This window comes from Vespa velutina, chromosome 21, assembly GCF_912470025.1.
Source record: "Vespa velutina chromosome 21, iVesVel2.1, whole genome shotgun sequence".
Lineage (NCBI taxonomy): Eukaryota > Metazoa > Arthropoda > Insecta > Hymenoptera > Vespidae > Vespa > Vespa velutina.
The window spans coordinates 496,891-517,909 of record NC_062208.1 but is presented as its reverse complement, the minus strand read 5'-3'; the positions used below and the strand labels follow the sequence as shown (position 1 = coordinate 517,909).

Here is a 21,019-nt window from a genome sequence, read left to right as displayed (position 1 = left end):
AACGATCCATACTGCGTATAATACGAGAATGCAAAATAATACATCACTAACATAATATAAAAACTCCTCCCCAGTCTCCAGATCTCAATCTGTTAGAGCATTATGGGATTACTCGGAACGTAAAATTAGAAAATACAAAATTTCTTCTAAAAAATATCTAAAAAAAAGGTTATGATGGAGGAATGGAATAAAATCCCATCAAGTGTTACATTGAATTTAATTTAATTTAAGTTAATTCATTACTTAGAAGAGTTCCTACAATATTGAAATCAAAAGGAAATCCTATGAAGTATTAATCAATCACTTATTCTAATTTTTTATCGTCAGATTTAAGTTAGAATTTTTTTTAATGAATTTTTAAAAATTCAGCAATTGTACGAATACTTATTATTTTCATATTTCTATCGATTTATTTTTTCGTATTATCTTACTAATTTTGTAAATTATACAAACAATTTTTAAAAAATTAATTTTTTTCTTTTGTTTTCCTTTTTAACCATATCCACTCTAAGGATGTGCAAAAATATGTACCAGTTGATTGTTTATAATAAAATTAATTATTAAACTGCAATTTTACGAAATATTATTTATTTAAATTGATCAGTATACGAATACTTTCTACCCTCACTGTATGTATAACATTGAATTTGCTAGAGTCTATTTTAGGTAATAACATCGTCAATTTTCGAAATATTCCTATGAAATTTTCTTAAAATATATCATCAAATAAAACATTTTTTTTTTTAAATTGACGAAAAAACATTTCCCCTCTAATAAAGAATGTTTGTATCTGTTGATTTTTTTTTTTTTTTTCTAACGAGATGTAATAATTTGTTGTCAGGACACAATGTCTGGTCATGGCTCGGTTCAAGACGAGGTGGTGGTACAACGGGTGTCGTCACCACGCCCTTGTCTCTTCCTCAACATAGGAGAGCAATGAACTTACCAGTTGAGAATCATTATACCCATATGCAAACGGACGAGGCACTATACGCCGAACTTGACTCTCAGGCGGCGAGCTACGCGAGCGATCTTCAGTTGCAAATGAGAGGAAGTTCGACGTACGGCACAACTTCCGCCGGTCAAGACGACGAGTATCACGAACTCGACGCGACGAGATTGCATCGCCATTATGGAGCTGGAAGCGGAGATGAAACTTTGCAAAGGGAGACCCTTAGAACGCGACATAGCAAAAGGTAATCGTATTTCCTTATTTGAATTTATTCAAAACTATTTATTGAATGAATCTTTGATAGGCCAAAGTGATTGTGCCTTCGTTTTCACAAATTTTTTTGTTTTTATTTTTGTTTTTTTTTTTTTTGCTTTTTTAATTTTATTACCAAGGCAATCGATCGATAATTAACTTTTTATATTTAAAATAAAAAGAAAAAATTTTTCTTGATAATTATGTTCAAAGCTGATAAACGATAAAACTTTATGTTCAACTTGAATTGGAAATAATTTAATTCAAATGTCAATGTCTTATTAAATTAAATTAAATTAAATTAAATTAATTATGCATTACTTGTTGTAAGATAAACGTTACATCTGTAATAATATTACATTCTACAATATACGTTTGAATATATATACATTATATAGAAAATTTTGTAAAAATTATGTATATTAATTTCTATTTTCTATTCTGTGGAATTGATCACTTTGGCTAATGAACAACTCTTTAATAATCATTGTTATAAGTAAGGAATTTATTATAATAAAACGACACATTTGCTATGAATCAACATAACAGTAACTCAATCAACATACACGCATATATATATATATTCTATTATATATTTTTAATAAATCAATTAATGTCAGTAAATATACAAAATGAAAAAATTAGGAATTTTGATAAAAATCCTAACTACTTAATGTTTTTTATTATAAAAAAAAAAAAAAAAAAAAAAACTAGGAATTTAACTCGTTTTCTGTCAACCTATTTTTCGATGTCATTATCAAGCCATGTGTATCAAAAGCAATAAAGATTATAAAGTTTGGAATTATCTATTATTTTGTTTTTCAGGAGCTGAAAATTTATTTATTAGTCGAGTAAATATTGAAATTATAAAATCCACAATATAACAAACAAATGTTTATTTCATATTAAAAAAAAATATATAAAAATAACCAAAAAGTTAATTTCTTTTTTTTTTTATTTTCCCCATTTTAATATTTTTTCAGTCACTTCTCATTTAAATCCTCAACGATTCGATCAAAATCTTTTCAATAAAAATGCGTATATTTTGATAATTAATTTTAATGCCAAATTTACGCTTGTTCAACAATCATTGAGATATATATTCAATTTTTTTGTCTAGCTTTTTCCTAATAAATATTTTTTTTATACTTTCGATTGATCTTTCTGTAGTTTCTGTTTTCTTTCTTTTCACGATGACACAAATAATTAATCAGTCAAATGCAAAATATAAATACGTGTGAGCGCAATTAAATAAAACAGTACCAGGTGACTGACTGAATTTATAATAATACCGTATCTATTATTAGTATCAGATTTGCAAATATCACCATAAAACATATAACATTTATACCAACAATTGTTTTTTAACATTTTATCTGTCAAAAAAATATTATTTGTTTTAAAAATAAGATTCATAGTGTACAAAAAACTATACATGTGACAGGAAATATGTTTAATAAATTGATTCATATATAAATAATAAAGCATTATAAATAAATTCTTGACTTATTACAGTACTAATTGATTAATTAAATCAGTCTAATGACTATATTGAAAACAAAAACAAATTTAATTTAAATAAAAATGTTTAATAGGCTACAAGAACCCGATTACGAAATGTATGAAAACGGACCATCAACACCAGTACCACCGAATCAGTTACAACATCATCATCACCATCACCACCATCACAACAATCACCATCACCATCATCAAGACTTAAGAATGGCCAATAGAAATGGCGAACGTCCGTCGTATCAAAATACGGCATATACCGGAAGTGATGCCGAACCGGATGGGCCAACATTGAGTAGCGCCCCGAGTAGCGCCTATTACAGTGACTTAAGCTCGAATTCAACAAATCAACAGATGCCGTCGACTGTAACGTCATCCGCACCTACAACGACTCAAACGAATCTCCATCTTAATCCGCAAAACTTGGAAACGCCGCAGTATAGATTGGCGGCGATAAACGAGAGCACGGTGCCCTCGGATTATATTTAAAAAAAGAAGAAAGAAAAAGGGGTGCTAAAGAAGATTCTTCGAAAATTACAAAGTGTTTTTATGGATTATATTGTATTATAATATTATAGCATATAGTTACTCTTACTTTCTAGTGATTTTGTTTTAAATGAAATTAATCTTCGCACAAATGATCGCGAAACGTGAAAATCCTTTCTATTTACGACATGATATATTTTTGTATTCCGAACAATCATCAACGTCTCTTCGACTTGTAATATGAAGTTGGATATATTTTTTTTTTCGATCAAAGAAAAGAGATATGGACTTTTGCGAAGCGCATCTTTTAAGATAGAAAAAAAGAAAGAGAGTGAGGGGGGGGGTGAAAAATCGGTTCTGGTTATAATTGATTACCTCCGCAATGTTCACTTTTGATTCTAATCGTATTTTATATCACATTAAGAACAATAAAGTTCTATGTCTTGGCCTATCGTTTCGAGATCGCATCACTGATCGATTTGACGCGGTTCGTGTGTTTCCCACTTATGCGGTCTAGGAGAAGATTAAAGAAAAAGATAAAGTTATTTATTCGATAGCCATGCGGTCGCGCGGTGTTCGATGATTCGAAAACAATTCGGATAAGACTGGGAAAAAAAATACAGTACGACATTTTTTACGGAGGAACGAAGAAAAAAAATATTTTTTTTTTTTTCTTTTTTTTCCCGAGAGTGTTAGCTCTTCCCAATAATCTCAAATCTTTTACGCCAGTCTATTTAAATATAACTAATTATTCAAATAACGTTCGAAAATATTTCAAATGATAGTATTTATGATTAAGCGTCACGTTTACACTTTTAGAAAAATTTTGAAAAGAAAATTGTATAAAAATCTTAAAATCGGGAAAAAGAACCTCGGGCGAAAATGAACTGTGAATTAAAACAAAAATGAAAGAAAAAAAGAAAAAAAGAAAAAAAAAGGAAAAACCGAGAAGAAAGAAAAAGAAAAAAAATTACGTAAAAGCGAGAATTTCAAAACTCGAACAATACGGAGGATGGGATACACAAAACGAACGGAATGAAGTCGTCGTTGCCAAGAACAGGTATTTCGTAATTTGACGTTCGGAGAAGCTTCCAGTGAATGCCCTTGGGCTACGTCCGCATCACTTTTGCGTTTAAACGGGCCGCCGCCGACACACGCAGGCTCCCTTCTCAACACGTATCCGCGCATACATACATATGTACGTATATCTATCTATCTATCTATCTATATATATATATATATATATATATATATATATACCTTCGTGTCAGCTCTTTATCTGTATGCAAATGGTCTCGTTTTCGCTTGTACGTCTATACATATATCCTACGTATATACAAATACATGCATACATATGTAGGTATGTACGTGCATACATATATACATATACATAAATACATTTTGTCGAATTACGTCATCAAATTGCGAAATTGCATACTTCCACGAAAGTGCAAATAACTTCTTCGCGGGCGAGTTTAACATTAGCATGATACTTTCTTTGAGGTTACTTCGTCACGAAGAAAGATAAAAAGAAAACAAGAAAGGGAGAAACAGAAAGAGTGAGAGAGAGAGAGAGAGAGAGAGAGAGAGAGAGAGAACGATTATTTACTTTTCGTTCGTCAACGCGATCACGTAGAGATAAATGAACGACGATATCGACCGTTTAAATTAAGGTATAATATACCTACAAGATCATACTAACCGATTAGATCATCGATCTTTATATCAAACTACCTTTTAGAAACGCGATAACGATTCGATCGTTTGTCTTCAACTCGTTCGATCGACTAGTGGACTAATTAATTCCATCGCGGCAGATTCGTCGTAGAGTCATTTAATCGTCGCTCTTCCTGCCCTCCTCTCTCACTTTCTCTCTCATCTTCTTCCCTCTCTCTCTCTCTATTTCGCTCTCTCTTTCTCTCTCTCTTTCTTTTTCTCTTTCTCTTTCTTTTTCTCTTTCTCTTTCTCTCACCCCTCTCAACTCATTTCCGTTCACGTTAATGACGCGCTCCGGTAGACCCGATTGTTTTTGTTCGACACGCGACGCTGTTACCGCAAGAAGAAATTGTCGATTTGCCTCGTTTTCTGCCTCTTTCTTTTCAACCGATATATATTACCCCGAGAATAAAAAAGAAAAAGAAAGAGGGAGAATTTTTCTACTCTTTGCAGTAGATATGAGAGTGAGGGAGAGAGAGAGAGAAAGAAAATTTGTTACCAGATATACTGGATACTATATACGTTCATTATTGTTATTAGTGGTAACGAGAACATCGATTTACGAGAGGAAATATGTTTCGTAACTATAATTTATTTCTCGTAGCTTATAGGATGCTTTTATTGCCATAAAAATTTTCACTCGATATTTCTTATTAAATCGTATCGAATTAACGTGATATCATTTTGACGTAGATAGGTACGAATGATATTTCGCAATAATATTAACATTATCAAAATTATAATTTTTCGATAAAATTCTATTGTAATATTATTTATATTGTATATCGTCGTATGCGTTGTATCGTTATCAATTCATCGATATGATATTATTCGCGTATAATATAACGAACCACTTGAAATGGTATTAAATGTAATATTAACGATATAAACGAATGAAAATGTATTTTTATGTATTTGTGAATAATTAAATTTCGAAGGGTCCCTAGAGTATCTATGCACGTACCTGTGAACGGGTCGTGCGTTAAAAGTCAAAAGGAGTTTCTCACATGTATATCAAAAACACGTACACATGTGCGGAAGAAAGGAGATACACTAATACAAGAGGATGCAACAATGCGGTACCTTGAGGGCACGCAATAATTAATTGCGCCCTTGCGGTCACAATGGCGGGCGTGCAGGTAGAAAAAGAGAAGTTGTAATTGTAGTAGTGGTAGTAGTAGTAATAGTAATAGTAGTAATAATAGTAGTACTAGTAATAGTGGGAAGAAGAGGAGAAGGGTGAAAGAGAGAGAGAGAGAGAGAGAGAGAGAGAGAGAGAGAGAGAGAGACAGGTAGTCAGTGCCCCGTCGCATTATTTTGCGAAAAAAGAAATAAAAAGAACAAAAATTCAACGAAGTCGCACCCCGAAGGCCGCGCCATCTTAACGGTGGCATTAACTTTAAGCGTTATCATGGACGTGTTACACGCAAATGAGAACGTATTATGGAATTCGCTTGCAACCGTGTTTAATTAAGGTCCACCTAACAGTGAAAGAGGAAGAGAAAGAGAAAGAGAGAGAGAGAGAGAGAGAGAAAGAGAGAAAAGAAAAAGAAAGAGACAAAGACAGGGAATACCTTCCGCGTTCGGGCACACGTGTGCATTCGGTTAAATTCGCATGGAATACCATCGCACCGACTTTTATTTTACCATTTATTTTCAAATAATTTTCCAATCAAATGAATAGCACAAAAATAAACAACAAATTATCTTAGCATAAAATCAATCGCAAACGATTTGTGCTATACGTTTCATTTCGTTATTCTCGAAGGGACAATTTCAACGGTATTGGAGAAAGGGTATACGGAATGGGAAGAAGGAACTGGAGAGATCGATCTATCGATCGTGGGAATCACAAAATAATCCTTAAAACGACGAGAATTCGACAAAATTTTCTCGGAATTACGTGTGCGAAACTTTAAAACGTATTCTGTTAATAATAATAGCCGAGTAAATGTCGGCGAAAAGTCGACGAATGGTCGTAACCGAGGACGGCCCTGTAACCGCCCTTCTCTCCGGCTCTCCCTCGGCCATCCGTCTCCTCCTCCTTCTCGTCCTGCGACATGTGCGCGCGCGCTTTTTCGAGCTGCGGGATATATAAATTATACATGTAAATATACGGACGGTCGAAGAGCCCGTCGTGAAGATCGAATCGTGAGATATCGCGAGACGCGTTCGTGTGTGCCTGGCCACGCACACACTATTATCATCATCCTTCTACTCCTCCTCCTCCACCTCTTCTCCTCTACAGCACCTTACGCATTACCCAACACGCACGATATATACTGGACACACCTATAGCAAATACCTTTGTCGTTTTCGCTAATACCCCTTACCTCTCCTTAAAACCCCACCTCACCCGCTTTAATCTCTCTCTCTCTCTCTCTCTCTCTCTCTCTTTCTCTCTCTCTTTCTCTCTCCCAACCATACCAAATCGCCCTTTCGCGCATACCGAGCCTTTCTCTACGATCTGCATTTTTCGGATCGTTAACGTAATCCTCGAAGCAGCGATTCGATTTGACTCGAGATAATTCACCAAGTAGGTATGGTTCCCAAAAATTGTTTGCTTTTATCCAGTCGTCTATTATCTCTTTCCTTTTTGTTCTTTTTCTTTTTTTTTTCTTTTTGTTTTCTTTTTTCTTATTCTTTATTTTTTTTCTTTCTATTTCTTCTTATTCTTCTTCTTCTTCTTCTTATTTTGTCCTCTTTTTCTTTTTCTCACTTTCCCAATCGTCACCTAACAACGGATTTTTCTATCCTCAAAATAATAGAGAATCGTTTATATTTTTTAATAATTATATAAAGAATCGTTGAAATCAATATTTTGAGTAACTATTTTTCTTTGTATAAATATATAAACGTATATATAGATTTTAGTTCATGAGATATTTATGAAGATAATTTTTGAACGTTTTAACTTTAATACGCGTTCGATATACGCCGTTTAAATTTTTTCGATATTTTACTAAATTGCATTTGGATTCAACGGACATGACTATATTATATTATATGTCTCTTAATTTGTTAACAGAAAGAGATGAAAAAAAACATAACTTAGTCTATCTTCAGATAGTCAAAAATGTAAAAAAAAAAAAATAATGATCTATCATTATTGAAAAATTATTGATTTAGTTTAATTTTTACTTAAAGTTCCAAAATCCAAATCAATTTTAATCAACCTCGAACTTAACATAAACTAATTGAAATTAAATCGATGCTCGTTTAATCGTGATTTTAAGTTTGAGTTACCGTTTAGATTTAGATATTGATTGGATCTAAATTGCATCTGATCAAAATAAAAAAAAATATATATACTTTCATGGATATCTCGTAAACTAAGATCGAGTTGTACGATTATATTTATCGAGAAAAAGTTGTTTAAAATCATGAAACTGAGAACATATTCAAAAATCATCGAAATCGATAAGATAAACATATTATCGATGAGATAAACGTATTATCGATGAAATAAACGTACATAATTATCCATTTCTTTATAGATAGATGTCTATAGATAGATATATTTGTTATATAATTCTTTAATAAGTGTGTACGTGTGCATGTAGGTAGAAATAAACAAATAAATGTTGCGTCGTAGCCATACATATCGTACATTGACCTATTATCTTTTACCTTCGAATTTGTAATTGATATTGTTCGAATTTCAAAAAACGTTGCGCAGTTACTATTTAAGGATTAAGATTCAAATCGAATTGATCGTTACGAAAGTAGAACCTTATCTCGATCATGCCGTACCAATCTTCGAATCGTTCTATTAAAAGTCTTTTGGAATATGAAAGTGTGAGAGAAAAACAAATGCAATGCGCTCGCCATTTACCTCTCTCTCTCTCTCTCTCTCTCTCTCTCTCTCTCTCTCTCTCTCTCTCTCTCTCTCTTTCTTTCTCTTTCTCTCTCTCTCTCAATCAAAATATTTAGTTGAAGTTTTATTATATGATGAAAATAGACAAATTAACTAATATATCACGTTCAAATAATCCCGTCTTTACAAGTTATATAATGTAATGATTAACGTCGATGTATATCGATATTCATTCCGACAAAATACTTTTAGAAAAAAATAAGATAAATATACATAGCCCGTTCGAACAGACTAATGGAGAAATATTATCAAACGTACGGGACGAGGAAGCGATTGGATCTAGAGTTAATTCAAAATTTCAGATTGGATGTCTCTATTTTATAGCAACCATTATTAAATATTAAACTATTAAATACTTTAATATCTTCTCGGTCCAACATATATATATATATTTATATTTCGTAAGACGTATGTAATTGACAGATATATCACGAAGATTTTAATTCAAGTTAATATTCATATTTTTTTACAAACGTACATTCACCAATGATCGATAAGCTGAAATGCTGTTTCATCGATGTCACGTAATGCAGATATATTTTTGTTCATATATGATTGTTCATGTAGAACAGTCGTTTTTAATAAATATATAAAATAAGTAAATAATGTGCACATGTTATTAATGGAGAGTAGTAAATCATGCAATTATTGATTAAATAGTTCATTAAGGAAAATTAATTATTAATTGTACAGACCTTCTCTACTTTGAACTATATCGAGTAAGTCAATAATATCCAAAGAGATTATGTATCTGTGATCGGTAAAATTTCCAGTATAATAACTTTAAATTTATTAAAGTTTAAAATTTTTCAAGAAGAATGAAATTTATTTCAACGTTTGTTTCCAATCAGTTTGAAAGTATTATTAAATAATATTGACAAGAAATCGTTCGACAACAATCTCGATCTTGAGATTACACATTTCATGATTATCTGATTGATCCCTGGCGAACATTAAACAAACTTCCAATAACAAAGAAAAGGTATCATTTATTGAAATAAAATAATTATTTTTCATTCCTTTATTATAATGCTGTTGCATTCGTCTAGAATGTATCACAAGAATATTCGTATTATTACAATAAGGACCCTCAAATTCGAACACTTATTTATCTTTCATCGTCTTTCTAATCGTCTTGACGAGATTCTTAGATAAAAAATCTTTTAAAGAAAAGAAAAAAATTTTGACCACAGTTCCAGTATTGACCGCTTAAGATATCCGTAATATCCAAAAAAAAAAAGTAGAAGAACAATGCCCAGCAAAAAAGTTGGTTGTCATTATAATAAATTTTGACAGTGTTTCACAATTTTATTGAATGGAATCCGACTCGGTTCATTATATTTACAATTATTACGTGCCTGCATACGTACGCGCGTGTATATACTGTCTATATCAATAAAAATTAGATGGCAAGGGGGAATGATAGAGAAAGAGAGAGACATTCTTGACAACACGAACCATCGTAATAATCAACCTCTACATTTGAAGCTAAAAATAATAAGACAACCGAAACCTTCGCATCTCAATACTTTAGATATATCCTTATAAATTTACATCCACATGGTGCCTTTTATCACGCATCATCCTCATGAATTCTTCAGAATCCATCAAAAACATTGCATTATCCCAGTAGTTTCGAAAGCTGAAAAATTCCGAGTTGCCATTTTTCATGGAGATCAATGGATTTATAACATTGATGATAATATCCTCAATGCAATTCCGTTATCACGGTACGAGAAACGCAACGTAACGCGCTCCCGTAATTAGGAACGTAAGACGCAACAAGTTTTTACTTGACATAAACCAAATACTTTCAGATATGATACGACGTAATACGTGTCCTTTTTTGTCTTTGGTCCAATAAATGGCTTCGTAAACAATATACTAGTAATTGTTTTTATATTTTACGTACTATATTTTACTGGTAATTGTTTTTATATTTTATTGGATTGTATTTATATTTTACGCAATAAGGGCCTAGTAACAGTCAAGTCTATTTCGATACTTTATTTCACTCGTAATGATTATTTCATGAACAAGAAAAATAAAATAAAAAGAATCGTATTTAAGAACTTATAATAACATATATAAACTATTACATAAATTTTAAAAAATATTATATCAAAAATTGTTTTATTACAAACAAAATGTCTAAAGTCTAAATAAGAAAAGAACTATTTATACTACGTAGGTCTTCTTACACTACGCGAATAATTATTCATTGCTTGCTTGTTGTTTAACCCAAAGAAGTCCCAAATATTATCATTCCAAAGACTCCCTTTTTGTTAGAAATTTCTCTAAATCCATCTCTATACAAAAGCTCTATTCAATGCAGTTATCTATATTTATATACTTTATGTGCTCTCAGTTGCATTTCGATTACTTTTTCAGGTACACTGTCAAATCATTGTATTAGTAAAGGAAAATATTATTATTTCCAATTCCGCTAGCACATATCATATATTCTAATTCTATGATGTAAGCTTCATTCACTTACGGCATTAATATGTGCGACAAATAATCTCCCATATCTGAATAACAATATCTGCAATATTTCAGTGATCCTAGTTGCAATCTCGAAAATAAAATGATAATACATAAAAAATCTATTAAAATATTCCTACATCTACCATTATAATTATATCAATTATCACTTTTTCATTTCTAAAATTAATCATCATTCATATCGAGATATTATATAATTCTAAACCTAACATAATTTTGTATCTTAGTGACATATTTGAATACAAACAAAAGAATATGAGCCTGTTGATGATATCTGAAAAACAATAGTCTAAAAAATAACAATAGCATAAGGTTCATTTCAATTAGAATCAAAGAAACTGCTGTAAAAATTGCTCTATATTAGAAAATGTAGAATATAAAGTTATAGTTATCTGTTACAGACATCTAATACATAAAATCATTGTACCAATGAATCAAAAAATTTCGGATTTATCACTTATTTGCTTAAAATAATCTAAAGGCAGTTCATTATCTCGGATTTCTGAATGATTTACGCCATCATGAGAACAGGCATAATTCTTGACCAATTTTGATGATCACGTTCTCATTTTCAAAACGAGTTTATTGCATATTTTTTTCGAATTTTGGAAAGAACCTTTAGTTAATGTATAAATTATCCTCGAATAAAAATAATATACTTTACATGATTTTTTTCGAAGATAATTTTTCGAAAATTCAATACATTAGGTTAAATCTTCGTCCTTAAAATGACACCTTTTTTCAATTGTTCAAGAATTACTACTGTCTTCATCGACGGCGTAAATGCCGTTTTCGACATTTTTCGAAGAAAAAATTTATTACTGTGATGTTTGTAGTTCTTCATTATATTCATAAATTAAAAATATAGAGATTATATAAACAATGTGTAGCACATTTGCTAGCATTTAGATTAGTAACACAAGAAATCCTACGTTCGATTCTAACGAAAATAATGAATTAATTTACTCTCCCCTTCTCCTTATTTGATAATTTAATAAGGTGTTACTATTCAATCTCTTATGTATATTTCCTTCAGTAATAACTGACGAAAGTTTTGCGGTGATCCGTGATACAGCAACAGTATAATTTTGTTGAATTAGATATGAATATAAAGTATGTACATTTGTCCATTGCTTTTTCAGAATTAATGAACATATATATCATATATTAGTGAACATATACATTATATATTATTTTTAATAAGGATCAAAACTCAAGGTTTTTTCCACATTATCTGAGAAATTTTTCTCCCAGCTTTATTTCGTTATGTTTTCTTCTGTGGGAGTTTACTTTATATTATTTCAGTTACTACAACTATTACTATAGTAACAATAAGAAAAAAAATATCATAAATAGAAGAATATATCAATATGGAATAAATTATGATACATATGATGACGGTAATTTACGATACATAGCAGTAGAGCAAGTGTTTCATTATTCGTGGTGTCTTTACAGCATAAAATAAGAATTGTAAAAAACTACAAAAGGGTCTCATTATTTCATAAGATTCTATATAATAAATGATCAATGGATAAAGACATTGAAGTTCATACTTATTTCTAAATTCTTATAAATTAATTTTCTTGAAGATTAATAAAAATTTAAAAATGCACTCTTATAGATTTTCTAGTACCTACTGAATTTGTAATATCAATTAAACCTTTGTCTACATTCACACAATTAAAGAAGAAGTACATACGAAAACAAAAAGCGAATAAACATTGGATTTATAACATATTCGTTATTCCAATGAAAACTTAACTTACAGCCGGTTTATAACGTTATGTTCAATCATCGCATTCCTTGTATTAATTAGAAGTGCAAATAGAATCAAATTTTGGTGTCATCGATCTTTCTAGACTGTTCTTGTCCAATCAAAAGAGAAATGCTAGGTGTAAGCGGTAATCACGTGAGCAAAGTCAGATTTATGCTTTCTTTAAATATTCCTCGCTTTTTTATTCCATCCTCAGTTTCTGTAAGGACAGAAGTCCTTACAGAATAATTCCATGAGCATTTCGAATAATTGAAAATGCTCATAGGTTTATTGGCGACACAACAGATAAATTTGTATCAGCAATTTTTTATATATAAGTATTTCATCCAATATTTATTTAAAATCTCTATTCTAGCTCTATTTAAACAAATACTAAATATTGGTAAGAAATATCAATTATTATGTATGGATAGGCACAAAGTTATTTTTAGTAATAGAGAATCCTGAATTTATCAAGGTAAAATATATTAGCGTTATTTTAATAAGATGTAATGATTTCATAATCTTTTTATTTTGTATTTTTATTTTTCTTTGGAAGACTGTACTAAAAAGTCCAAATATTACTGATAAGAGCGAGGAATACGAAAAACTGAAACCTATTCTGGGCAATGGTTTGTTAACTGCTCCAGGTGAAGTATATATCTTTCACATTGTTTACTAGTTCAAAAATAAATATATTAAGTATGTACTATCAAATATATTCTTTTTTGTAATATTTAATCTTTAGGAAATTGAATAGTAAAAAATTTTTGTTCATTTACTTACACATACAAATGTATGCATTATATATAAATATGTTCAAGATCTTTTCTCTTTTACACATTTGTTGTAAACATGAACATATAGACGAACAGATTAAATAAAATATGTAAATTAAAGTAATATGTAATTTATGAAAAATAAGTGAAATATGTAAATTAAAGATTAATTGCTATCCTTTTGATTTGATTTTAGCATCAGTATGGGATTCACATCGAAAAGTTTTAAATAAAATGTTCCTTATGAAAAATATAAAGTCACATATGGATGTATTTGTTTATCATTCTATCGCATTAATGGAAAAAATAGAAACTTTTGTTGAAGAAGAATTAGATGTTTTTGATTATGTTTTTCGCTGTACTTTGGATATAATATATGGTATTTTAATTTAGAAACTTTTAATGTTTATAAAATTTACGTACATTTGTTTGAATTTATTATAATTTTGCAAAATTTCATGTTGAAAGATGCCACACTGGATACACAAATAAATTTGCTGACAAATCCGGATGGTAAATTAGTTGAATCAATAAAATGGTAGTAACAACGATACTTTTATTTTTGTAATATATTATGTATACTTCTAACATTTTTTGTGTGCACTTCAGTGCGATGGATATAGCAACACAAAGAATCTTTAAATTATGGTTACATCCGAACATTATATTTTATAACACTGCTAGAGGAAAGAAATTTCAGGCGTGCATAGCTTACCTGAATAACGTAACAAGCAAGGTATCATTAAAGCAAATATTTTTTAAATTCCATTACTTCTTTTCAAAATTAAAAAATTTTAATATAATATATCCTATACTTATCGATATTTTTTGTCCCTAAAGATAATCAAAGAAAAAAGGGAATCTATGTTAAGAAGTAAAATTAATCGAGATTTGACGGCGGAAAAGTTAGGTAAAAATAAACAATATACTTTAATAAAATTTAATATTCAATCTTGTCATTTATTAATGATAGGATCTTGTTCAATTTTAAGGACAAGAACGGGAGACACTTTTGGATTTTTTATTCGCGACATCACACGAAGAAAGAGTATATACGGAAGAAGATTCCCGCGATGAAATTAATACGATACTTTTAGCTGTAAGTTGTATTTATTATTTTTAATTGCAATATAATATTTTTTATTAATGACAATTTAGCAAAATTATATATTACTTTCAGGGAAGCGAAACTACAGCCACAACCATTAGCTTTGTCCTCTTAATGCTTGCTTCATTTCCAGAAATTCAAGTACTTATACATAACATTTTCTTAATAATTTGTCATCACATATCCGACATAAATTATATTCATATTAACTTCTTATCATGTCTTTCAAATCTTCGATTACAAAGGACAATGTATATGAAGAAGTAAATCGAATTTATTGCTCGGGCGATCCTAAATGTATTTCAATGACATATGATGATATTAAAAGTATGAAACTTTTGGAACGTGTAATCAAGGAAACGTTACGTCTATTTCCTCCAGGTCCAGTCATCGCCCGGAAAGTGACGCAAGATATAAAAGGTAGCTCTGCATTTAAAATAATTCTATACACATCTTTTCATTGTTTTACGTTTTATATTTCGTTATTAATAATATGAATGTATTATATAGTACTAATATTTATTTATTAATTATATTAAGTTACTAAAAATTGGACTATACCGAAAGGATGTTCAGCAGTCTATAAATCTATAAACTACATAGAAGCGCGAAATATTGGCCACGGCCATTACTATTTGATCCCGATAGGTTCCTACCGGAAAAGAATTATTCTACGTATTTCTTTCCATTCAGTTACGGTCGAAGAAATTGCATAGGTAATTATATATACCTATAGATTATTTGAAAGTATATTCCAGAAAATTCCAAAATAAAATGCACTTACAAATAATTTTATTTTTTTAGGTCAAAATTTCGCTATGCTGGAGATGGCAACAATAATCGCTACCCTAATAAAAAGATTTAGAGTTATAATAAACAAGTCAGTAGAAATTGCAGATATAGATCTAAAGTTGAGCATCACAATAAAACCGGCGAAACCAATAAGATTAAAATTTGAGAAAAGAAATTAATTATAATAGAATATATATATATATATATATATATATATATATATATATATATATTAGGTGGATTGGAAAGTAATGTCGCTTTCTTAAATTCAAACGAATAAATTTTTAACAGATTTTTATTTTTAATCCCAATCAAATATCGACATGCGCAGAAACTACATTACTTTCCGGTCCACCTAATATAAATATAAATATATATATATATATATATATATATATATATATAAAATACATAATTAATATATTTATACATAACGAATTCTGTGAGTAATAGCATACAATCTGTAGTAGAATCAAATTATTATCTGTAGAAAATAAAAACCGTCTATTTGTCATTTTATATAACTTTATGTAATGTTTATGTATTATTATACCCCTTGAAGATCGTTATTATTGTTATATTCAAAGTTTGTATAAATTATTGTTTTTCTAGTAATATTACAAAAATGCATCCTCATAGATTTTCTTCTCTGTAATGTTCTTTTAATTCACCTTTTCCTTATGAACGGCATGTTGTGAGACAATCTACTAAATTTCTTCTAATCGAATTAGGAGTATTGGATTGATCTAAGTATGACGAGGCAAACAAATTGTGATTGAAAGGGGAATTCTATTATTCATTTCGTAATCAAATATTAAAATATTATTCTACCAAGTATGACAAGATTGGTGACATCTTAGTATTATATTACCTCTATAAAGGACCAATATTTTAGTAGGATAGGTTCAACGAGATAATTTCTTATATATCGAGACCGAAACAAAAAAATCATTCTGTAAAATAAATCTCATCCTGTATGTGTGAATCGAGACGAATCACGCGCACCTATTAAATTTAGAGGTTACCTCTGCACGTGTAAATTTACATTTAGTTATTCTTAAATAAAATTTTTATTTTTAAAACGTATCAAGTCAGTAACCCTGGTTGTGTTCGTAGCGGCTCTTTTCCTCGCGCATATCTCTAAATCGGGAGCTAGTATTCGCGACACAGTCGACTAATTCAAACGCGACTGTGCAATTTGTTCATCCTCCACTGCGCAGGCAAAAATCCCATTAGCCTACTTACCCATCCTCATTGCTCTCGGTGAGTATCTTCCACACGAGCAACTTTGTTGTTTCGTTGAGGACGAAACGTACGAGCATTTTCCCTAAACAAATTGTCGTTTTGGTGATGAGTCCCCGCAAGAACGACGATTTATTCTCTTTCCTCCTTTTCTACTACCAATTAACCGCTCTTTCCGCGAGCGTCTTCCTACCTTTATGGCTAAAGTACGTCGTGGTGGAAGGTAGTACCAACTGCGTCGCTTATTAAAGGAATCTTATTACGAAACGAAAAAGTACAACGAGGCACTGGGTGTCGAGCCCGTGGAAGAGAAGAAAGAGAACCTTCCACCATACCGCCAAATCCTCTTGCTGCCATCCAGAAGGTGAATTCCACCACTGGACCTTCCAATCATGGATCCTAGGACTACGAGGTATTTGGAGATAAGGCTTCAGCATAGAATCACTCTCCCAAGGGGTAAGAGCGTTTGCTATGTCGCTTCGACACTCTGTTTGGTGCCGATCCCAAGCCAAAAGTACGACCCAGGCAGGTAACGACCGAAAAGGCACGAGATATCGCGAAAGCCGGAACTCCTTAGGAAATTAGTTTGTTAATGCCCGTGTCTAGTGAGACGTAACATATGTAAAAAGTATTAGTAATATAGTAAAACCTGTAAATAATGACAAGTCAAATGGCACAAGTAGAAGAATTATGCATATTACTGAAAGTATAGGGATTAATATAGAGAACTTTGTAATGATTAATGTAAAGGATTTAGAGGAAATTGTTTTAGTGAAATTGACGAGACTGTCGAAAAAGAAAAGAACTTAAGAGGGAATTATTACTTAATTACTTACAAAGGTATTTTATGCTTTCCTCTTCCGTCCTCACTTTCTGTTAGAAGAGAATTATAGTAGGAGTCGTTATGCGGTGCTATCAGATTATCTGTAAATCTCAACAATTATTATTACGATTATAAGATTATTTTTATTTCATTTAAGTAGTTTCCATATATTCCAATTGATTCAATTAATCATAGATTTCACCGTAATGTTAATTATTATTTTAACAATTTTATCTAGACTTTTCTATAGAATAGTACAACACTTTTTAAATAAATTACACGTGATTAATAAGATCAAAGGAATCTCTGGTCATTTATTTATTCGTGATATAACAGGTAAATTTGTATTATTAATTTTTTATATTTAAGTATTTTTTCCGATATTTATTTATAATCCCTATTCTAGCTGTATTTAACCGAATACTAAATCTTGGTAAGAATTATCAATTATTGTGGTGTGTATAGATAGGAACGAAATTACTTGTAATGGTGGACAATCCTGAATATATCAAGGTAAGATCTATTAGCGTTATATTAATAATTTTTAATAATTTTATAATATTTTTATTTTGTATTCTTATTTTTTTTTCGAAATAGTGTACTCAATAGTCCAAATATTACTGTGAAATACATATCTTCTACATTGTTTAATATTACATAAATAATTATATTAAATATGTACTATAAAATGTATCCTTTTTTGTAACATTAAATCTTATAAAATTGAGCTAGAATATATTTTTGCTTCTTTATATACACATACAAATGAATTTATTATATGGATATGTACAAGATCTTCTCTCTTTTACTTTTTTCTTATATACGTGTATGTAAAAACAAACAAATTAAATAAAGTATGTAAATTAAAGTAATGTGTAAAATATGTAAATTAAAGTATACTTGCTTTCCTTTTGATGTAATTTTAACTTTAGTATGGAATCCACATCGAAAAGCTTTAAATCAATGTTCCTTATAAAAAATGTAAAGTCACATATGGATATATTCGTTTAACATTCTATCGTATTAATGGAAAAATTGCAAACTTTAGGTGGAGAAGTATTAGACGCTTTCCATTACGTTTTTCGCTGTTCATTGAATGTAATATATGGTATTCTAATTTAGAAACATTTAAACGTTTATAAAATTTATGTACATTTGTTTGAATTTATTATAATTTTGTTAAACTTTTTATTGAAAGATGTCACGATGGGTATGCGAATAAATTCACTGATAAATATGGATTGCAAATTAGCTAAATCAATGGTAATAATAATGATACTTTTATCTTAATAATGTATTACATATTTTTACAATATTTTTTGTTTGCTCTTTCACTGCAATGGACATAGCAACACAAAGGATTTTTAAAGTATGGTTACATCCGAACATAATTTTTTATAATATTGCTAGAAAAAAAAAATTTCAGGCGTGTTTGACTTACCTGGATACAACCGACTTAAAAATAAGGTGTCATTAAAACAAATTTTTTTTAAATTACATTACTTCTTTTCAAAATTAAAAAATTTCAATATATTATTTTCTATACATATTGTTCTGTATATATTGTCATTTTTCGTACCTATAAATAACCTAAGAAAAAAGAGAATCTCTGTTAAGAAGTAATATTAATCGGGAATTGACAGTCGAAAATTTAGTTAAAAATAACTAACATACCTTTAATAAAATTTAATTTTCAATCTTTTCGTTTATTAATGATAGATTTTTGTTCATTTTTCAAGAAGAATAGCCGAAGACCCTTCCAGATCTTTTATTCGAGTCATCGCACGAAGGAGAAATATATTCGAAGCAAGATATTCGCGATTGAAATCAATACTATAGTTATACCTGTAGGTCGTATTTATTATTTAGTTGCAATAAAATTTTTGGTATTAATGACAATTAAGGAAAACTGTATATTACTTTCAGGACAACGAAACTTCAGCCACAACCATTAGTTTTGTCCTCTTAATGCTTGCTTCATTCCCAGAAATTCAAGTACTTATACATAATATTTTCTTAATAATATGTCATCACGTATCCGACGAAAATTATATTCATATTAACTTCTTATCATGTCTTTCAAATCTTCGAGCACAAAGGACAATGTATATGAAGAAGTAAATCGAATCTATTGCTCGGACGATTCTAAATGTATTCCAATAACATATCATGATATTAAAAGTATGACATTTTTGGAACGTGTGATCAAGGAAACGTTACATCTATTTCCTCCAGGTCCTGTCATCGCTCGAAAAGTAACGCAAGATATAAAAGGTACCTCTGCATTCAAAATCATTTTATTTACATCCGTTTATTGTTTTACGTTTAATATTTCGTTATTAATATAATGAATGCATTATATAGTACTAATATTTATTTATTACTTATATTAAGTTACTAAAAATTGGACTATACCAAAAGGATGTTCAGCAGTATTTCTCATTTATAAACTACATAGAAGTGCGAAATATTGGCCACGGCCATTAGTATTTGATCCTGATAGGTTCCTACCGGAAAGGAATTGTTCTACATATTTATTTCCATTTAGTTACGGTCAAAAAAATTGCATAGGTAATTACATACTCCTATAGATTATTTGAAAGTATATTCCAGAAAATTCCAAAATAAAATGCATTTACAATTGGTTTTATTTTTTTAGGTCAGCATTTCGCTATGCTAGAGATGGCAACAGTAATCGCTACACAAAAAGATCAGATTATTGAATGATTTCAATATTACTTAGTAATATTTTCAAACTGATTGGCGATAAATTCTAAAGTAGTTATCATTCAGAAAAATTTCACAGATCACTTTAGAAACATAACTTCATTGGATAACATTAACTTACTCAATGTTGTTCAAATTAGAGAAAGTCTTTATCCATTGACCATTTATTATATAAAATCGTATAAAATAATGAGATCCTTTTGTAGTTTTTGTACAATTCTTATTTTATACTGTTAATAATTTATATCTGGTACAGATTATCTACAGTTATCCACAGGATTCGTTATGTTTATATATTAATTATCTATATATTATATTTATATAATTTAAATATTAGACGCCTCGCCGACTTTAACGTAACATCCATTTTTATCAGAATTTCTTCTATTGCTACTGGCCGTATTTTAATGATAAATCCTTTTAACAAAATAGCAATTCTTACCTTTATATATAGCATTGCGAATTTTTTATCTAAGAATGTGAAATCAA

General features: G+C 29.9%; 1 protein-coding gene and 1 pseudogene across 4 annotated transcripts in view; both read left to right on the top strand.

Moving 5' to 3' along the window:
* Positions 1-3,349, top strand: part of LOC124956340 — a 154,449-nt gene extending 151,100 nt beyond the window's left edge. For all 4 annotated transcript variants that reach the window (XM_047512033.1, XM_047512034.1, XM_047512036.1 and 1 more), the window contains 2 exons: positions 842-1,196; positions 2,800-3,349. In XM_047512033.1, the coding sequence (XP_047367989.1) occupies positions 842-1,196; positions 2,800-3,208 (764 nt within the window). In that variant the 3' untranslated portion in view covers positions 3,209-3,349. The remainder of the gene's footprint in view (positions 1-841; positions 1,197-2,799) is intronic.
* Positions 3,350-3,492: 143 nt separating this feature from the next.
* Positions 3,493-16,974, top strand: LOC124956363 (annotated as a pseudogene).
* Positions 16,975-21,019: the final 4,045 nt, after the last annotated feature.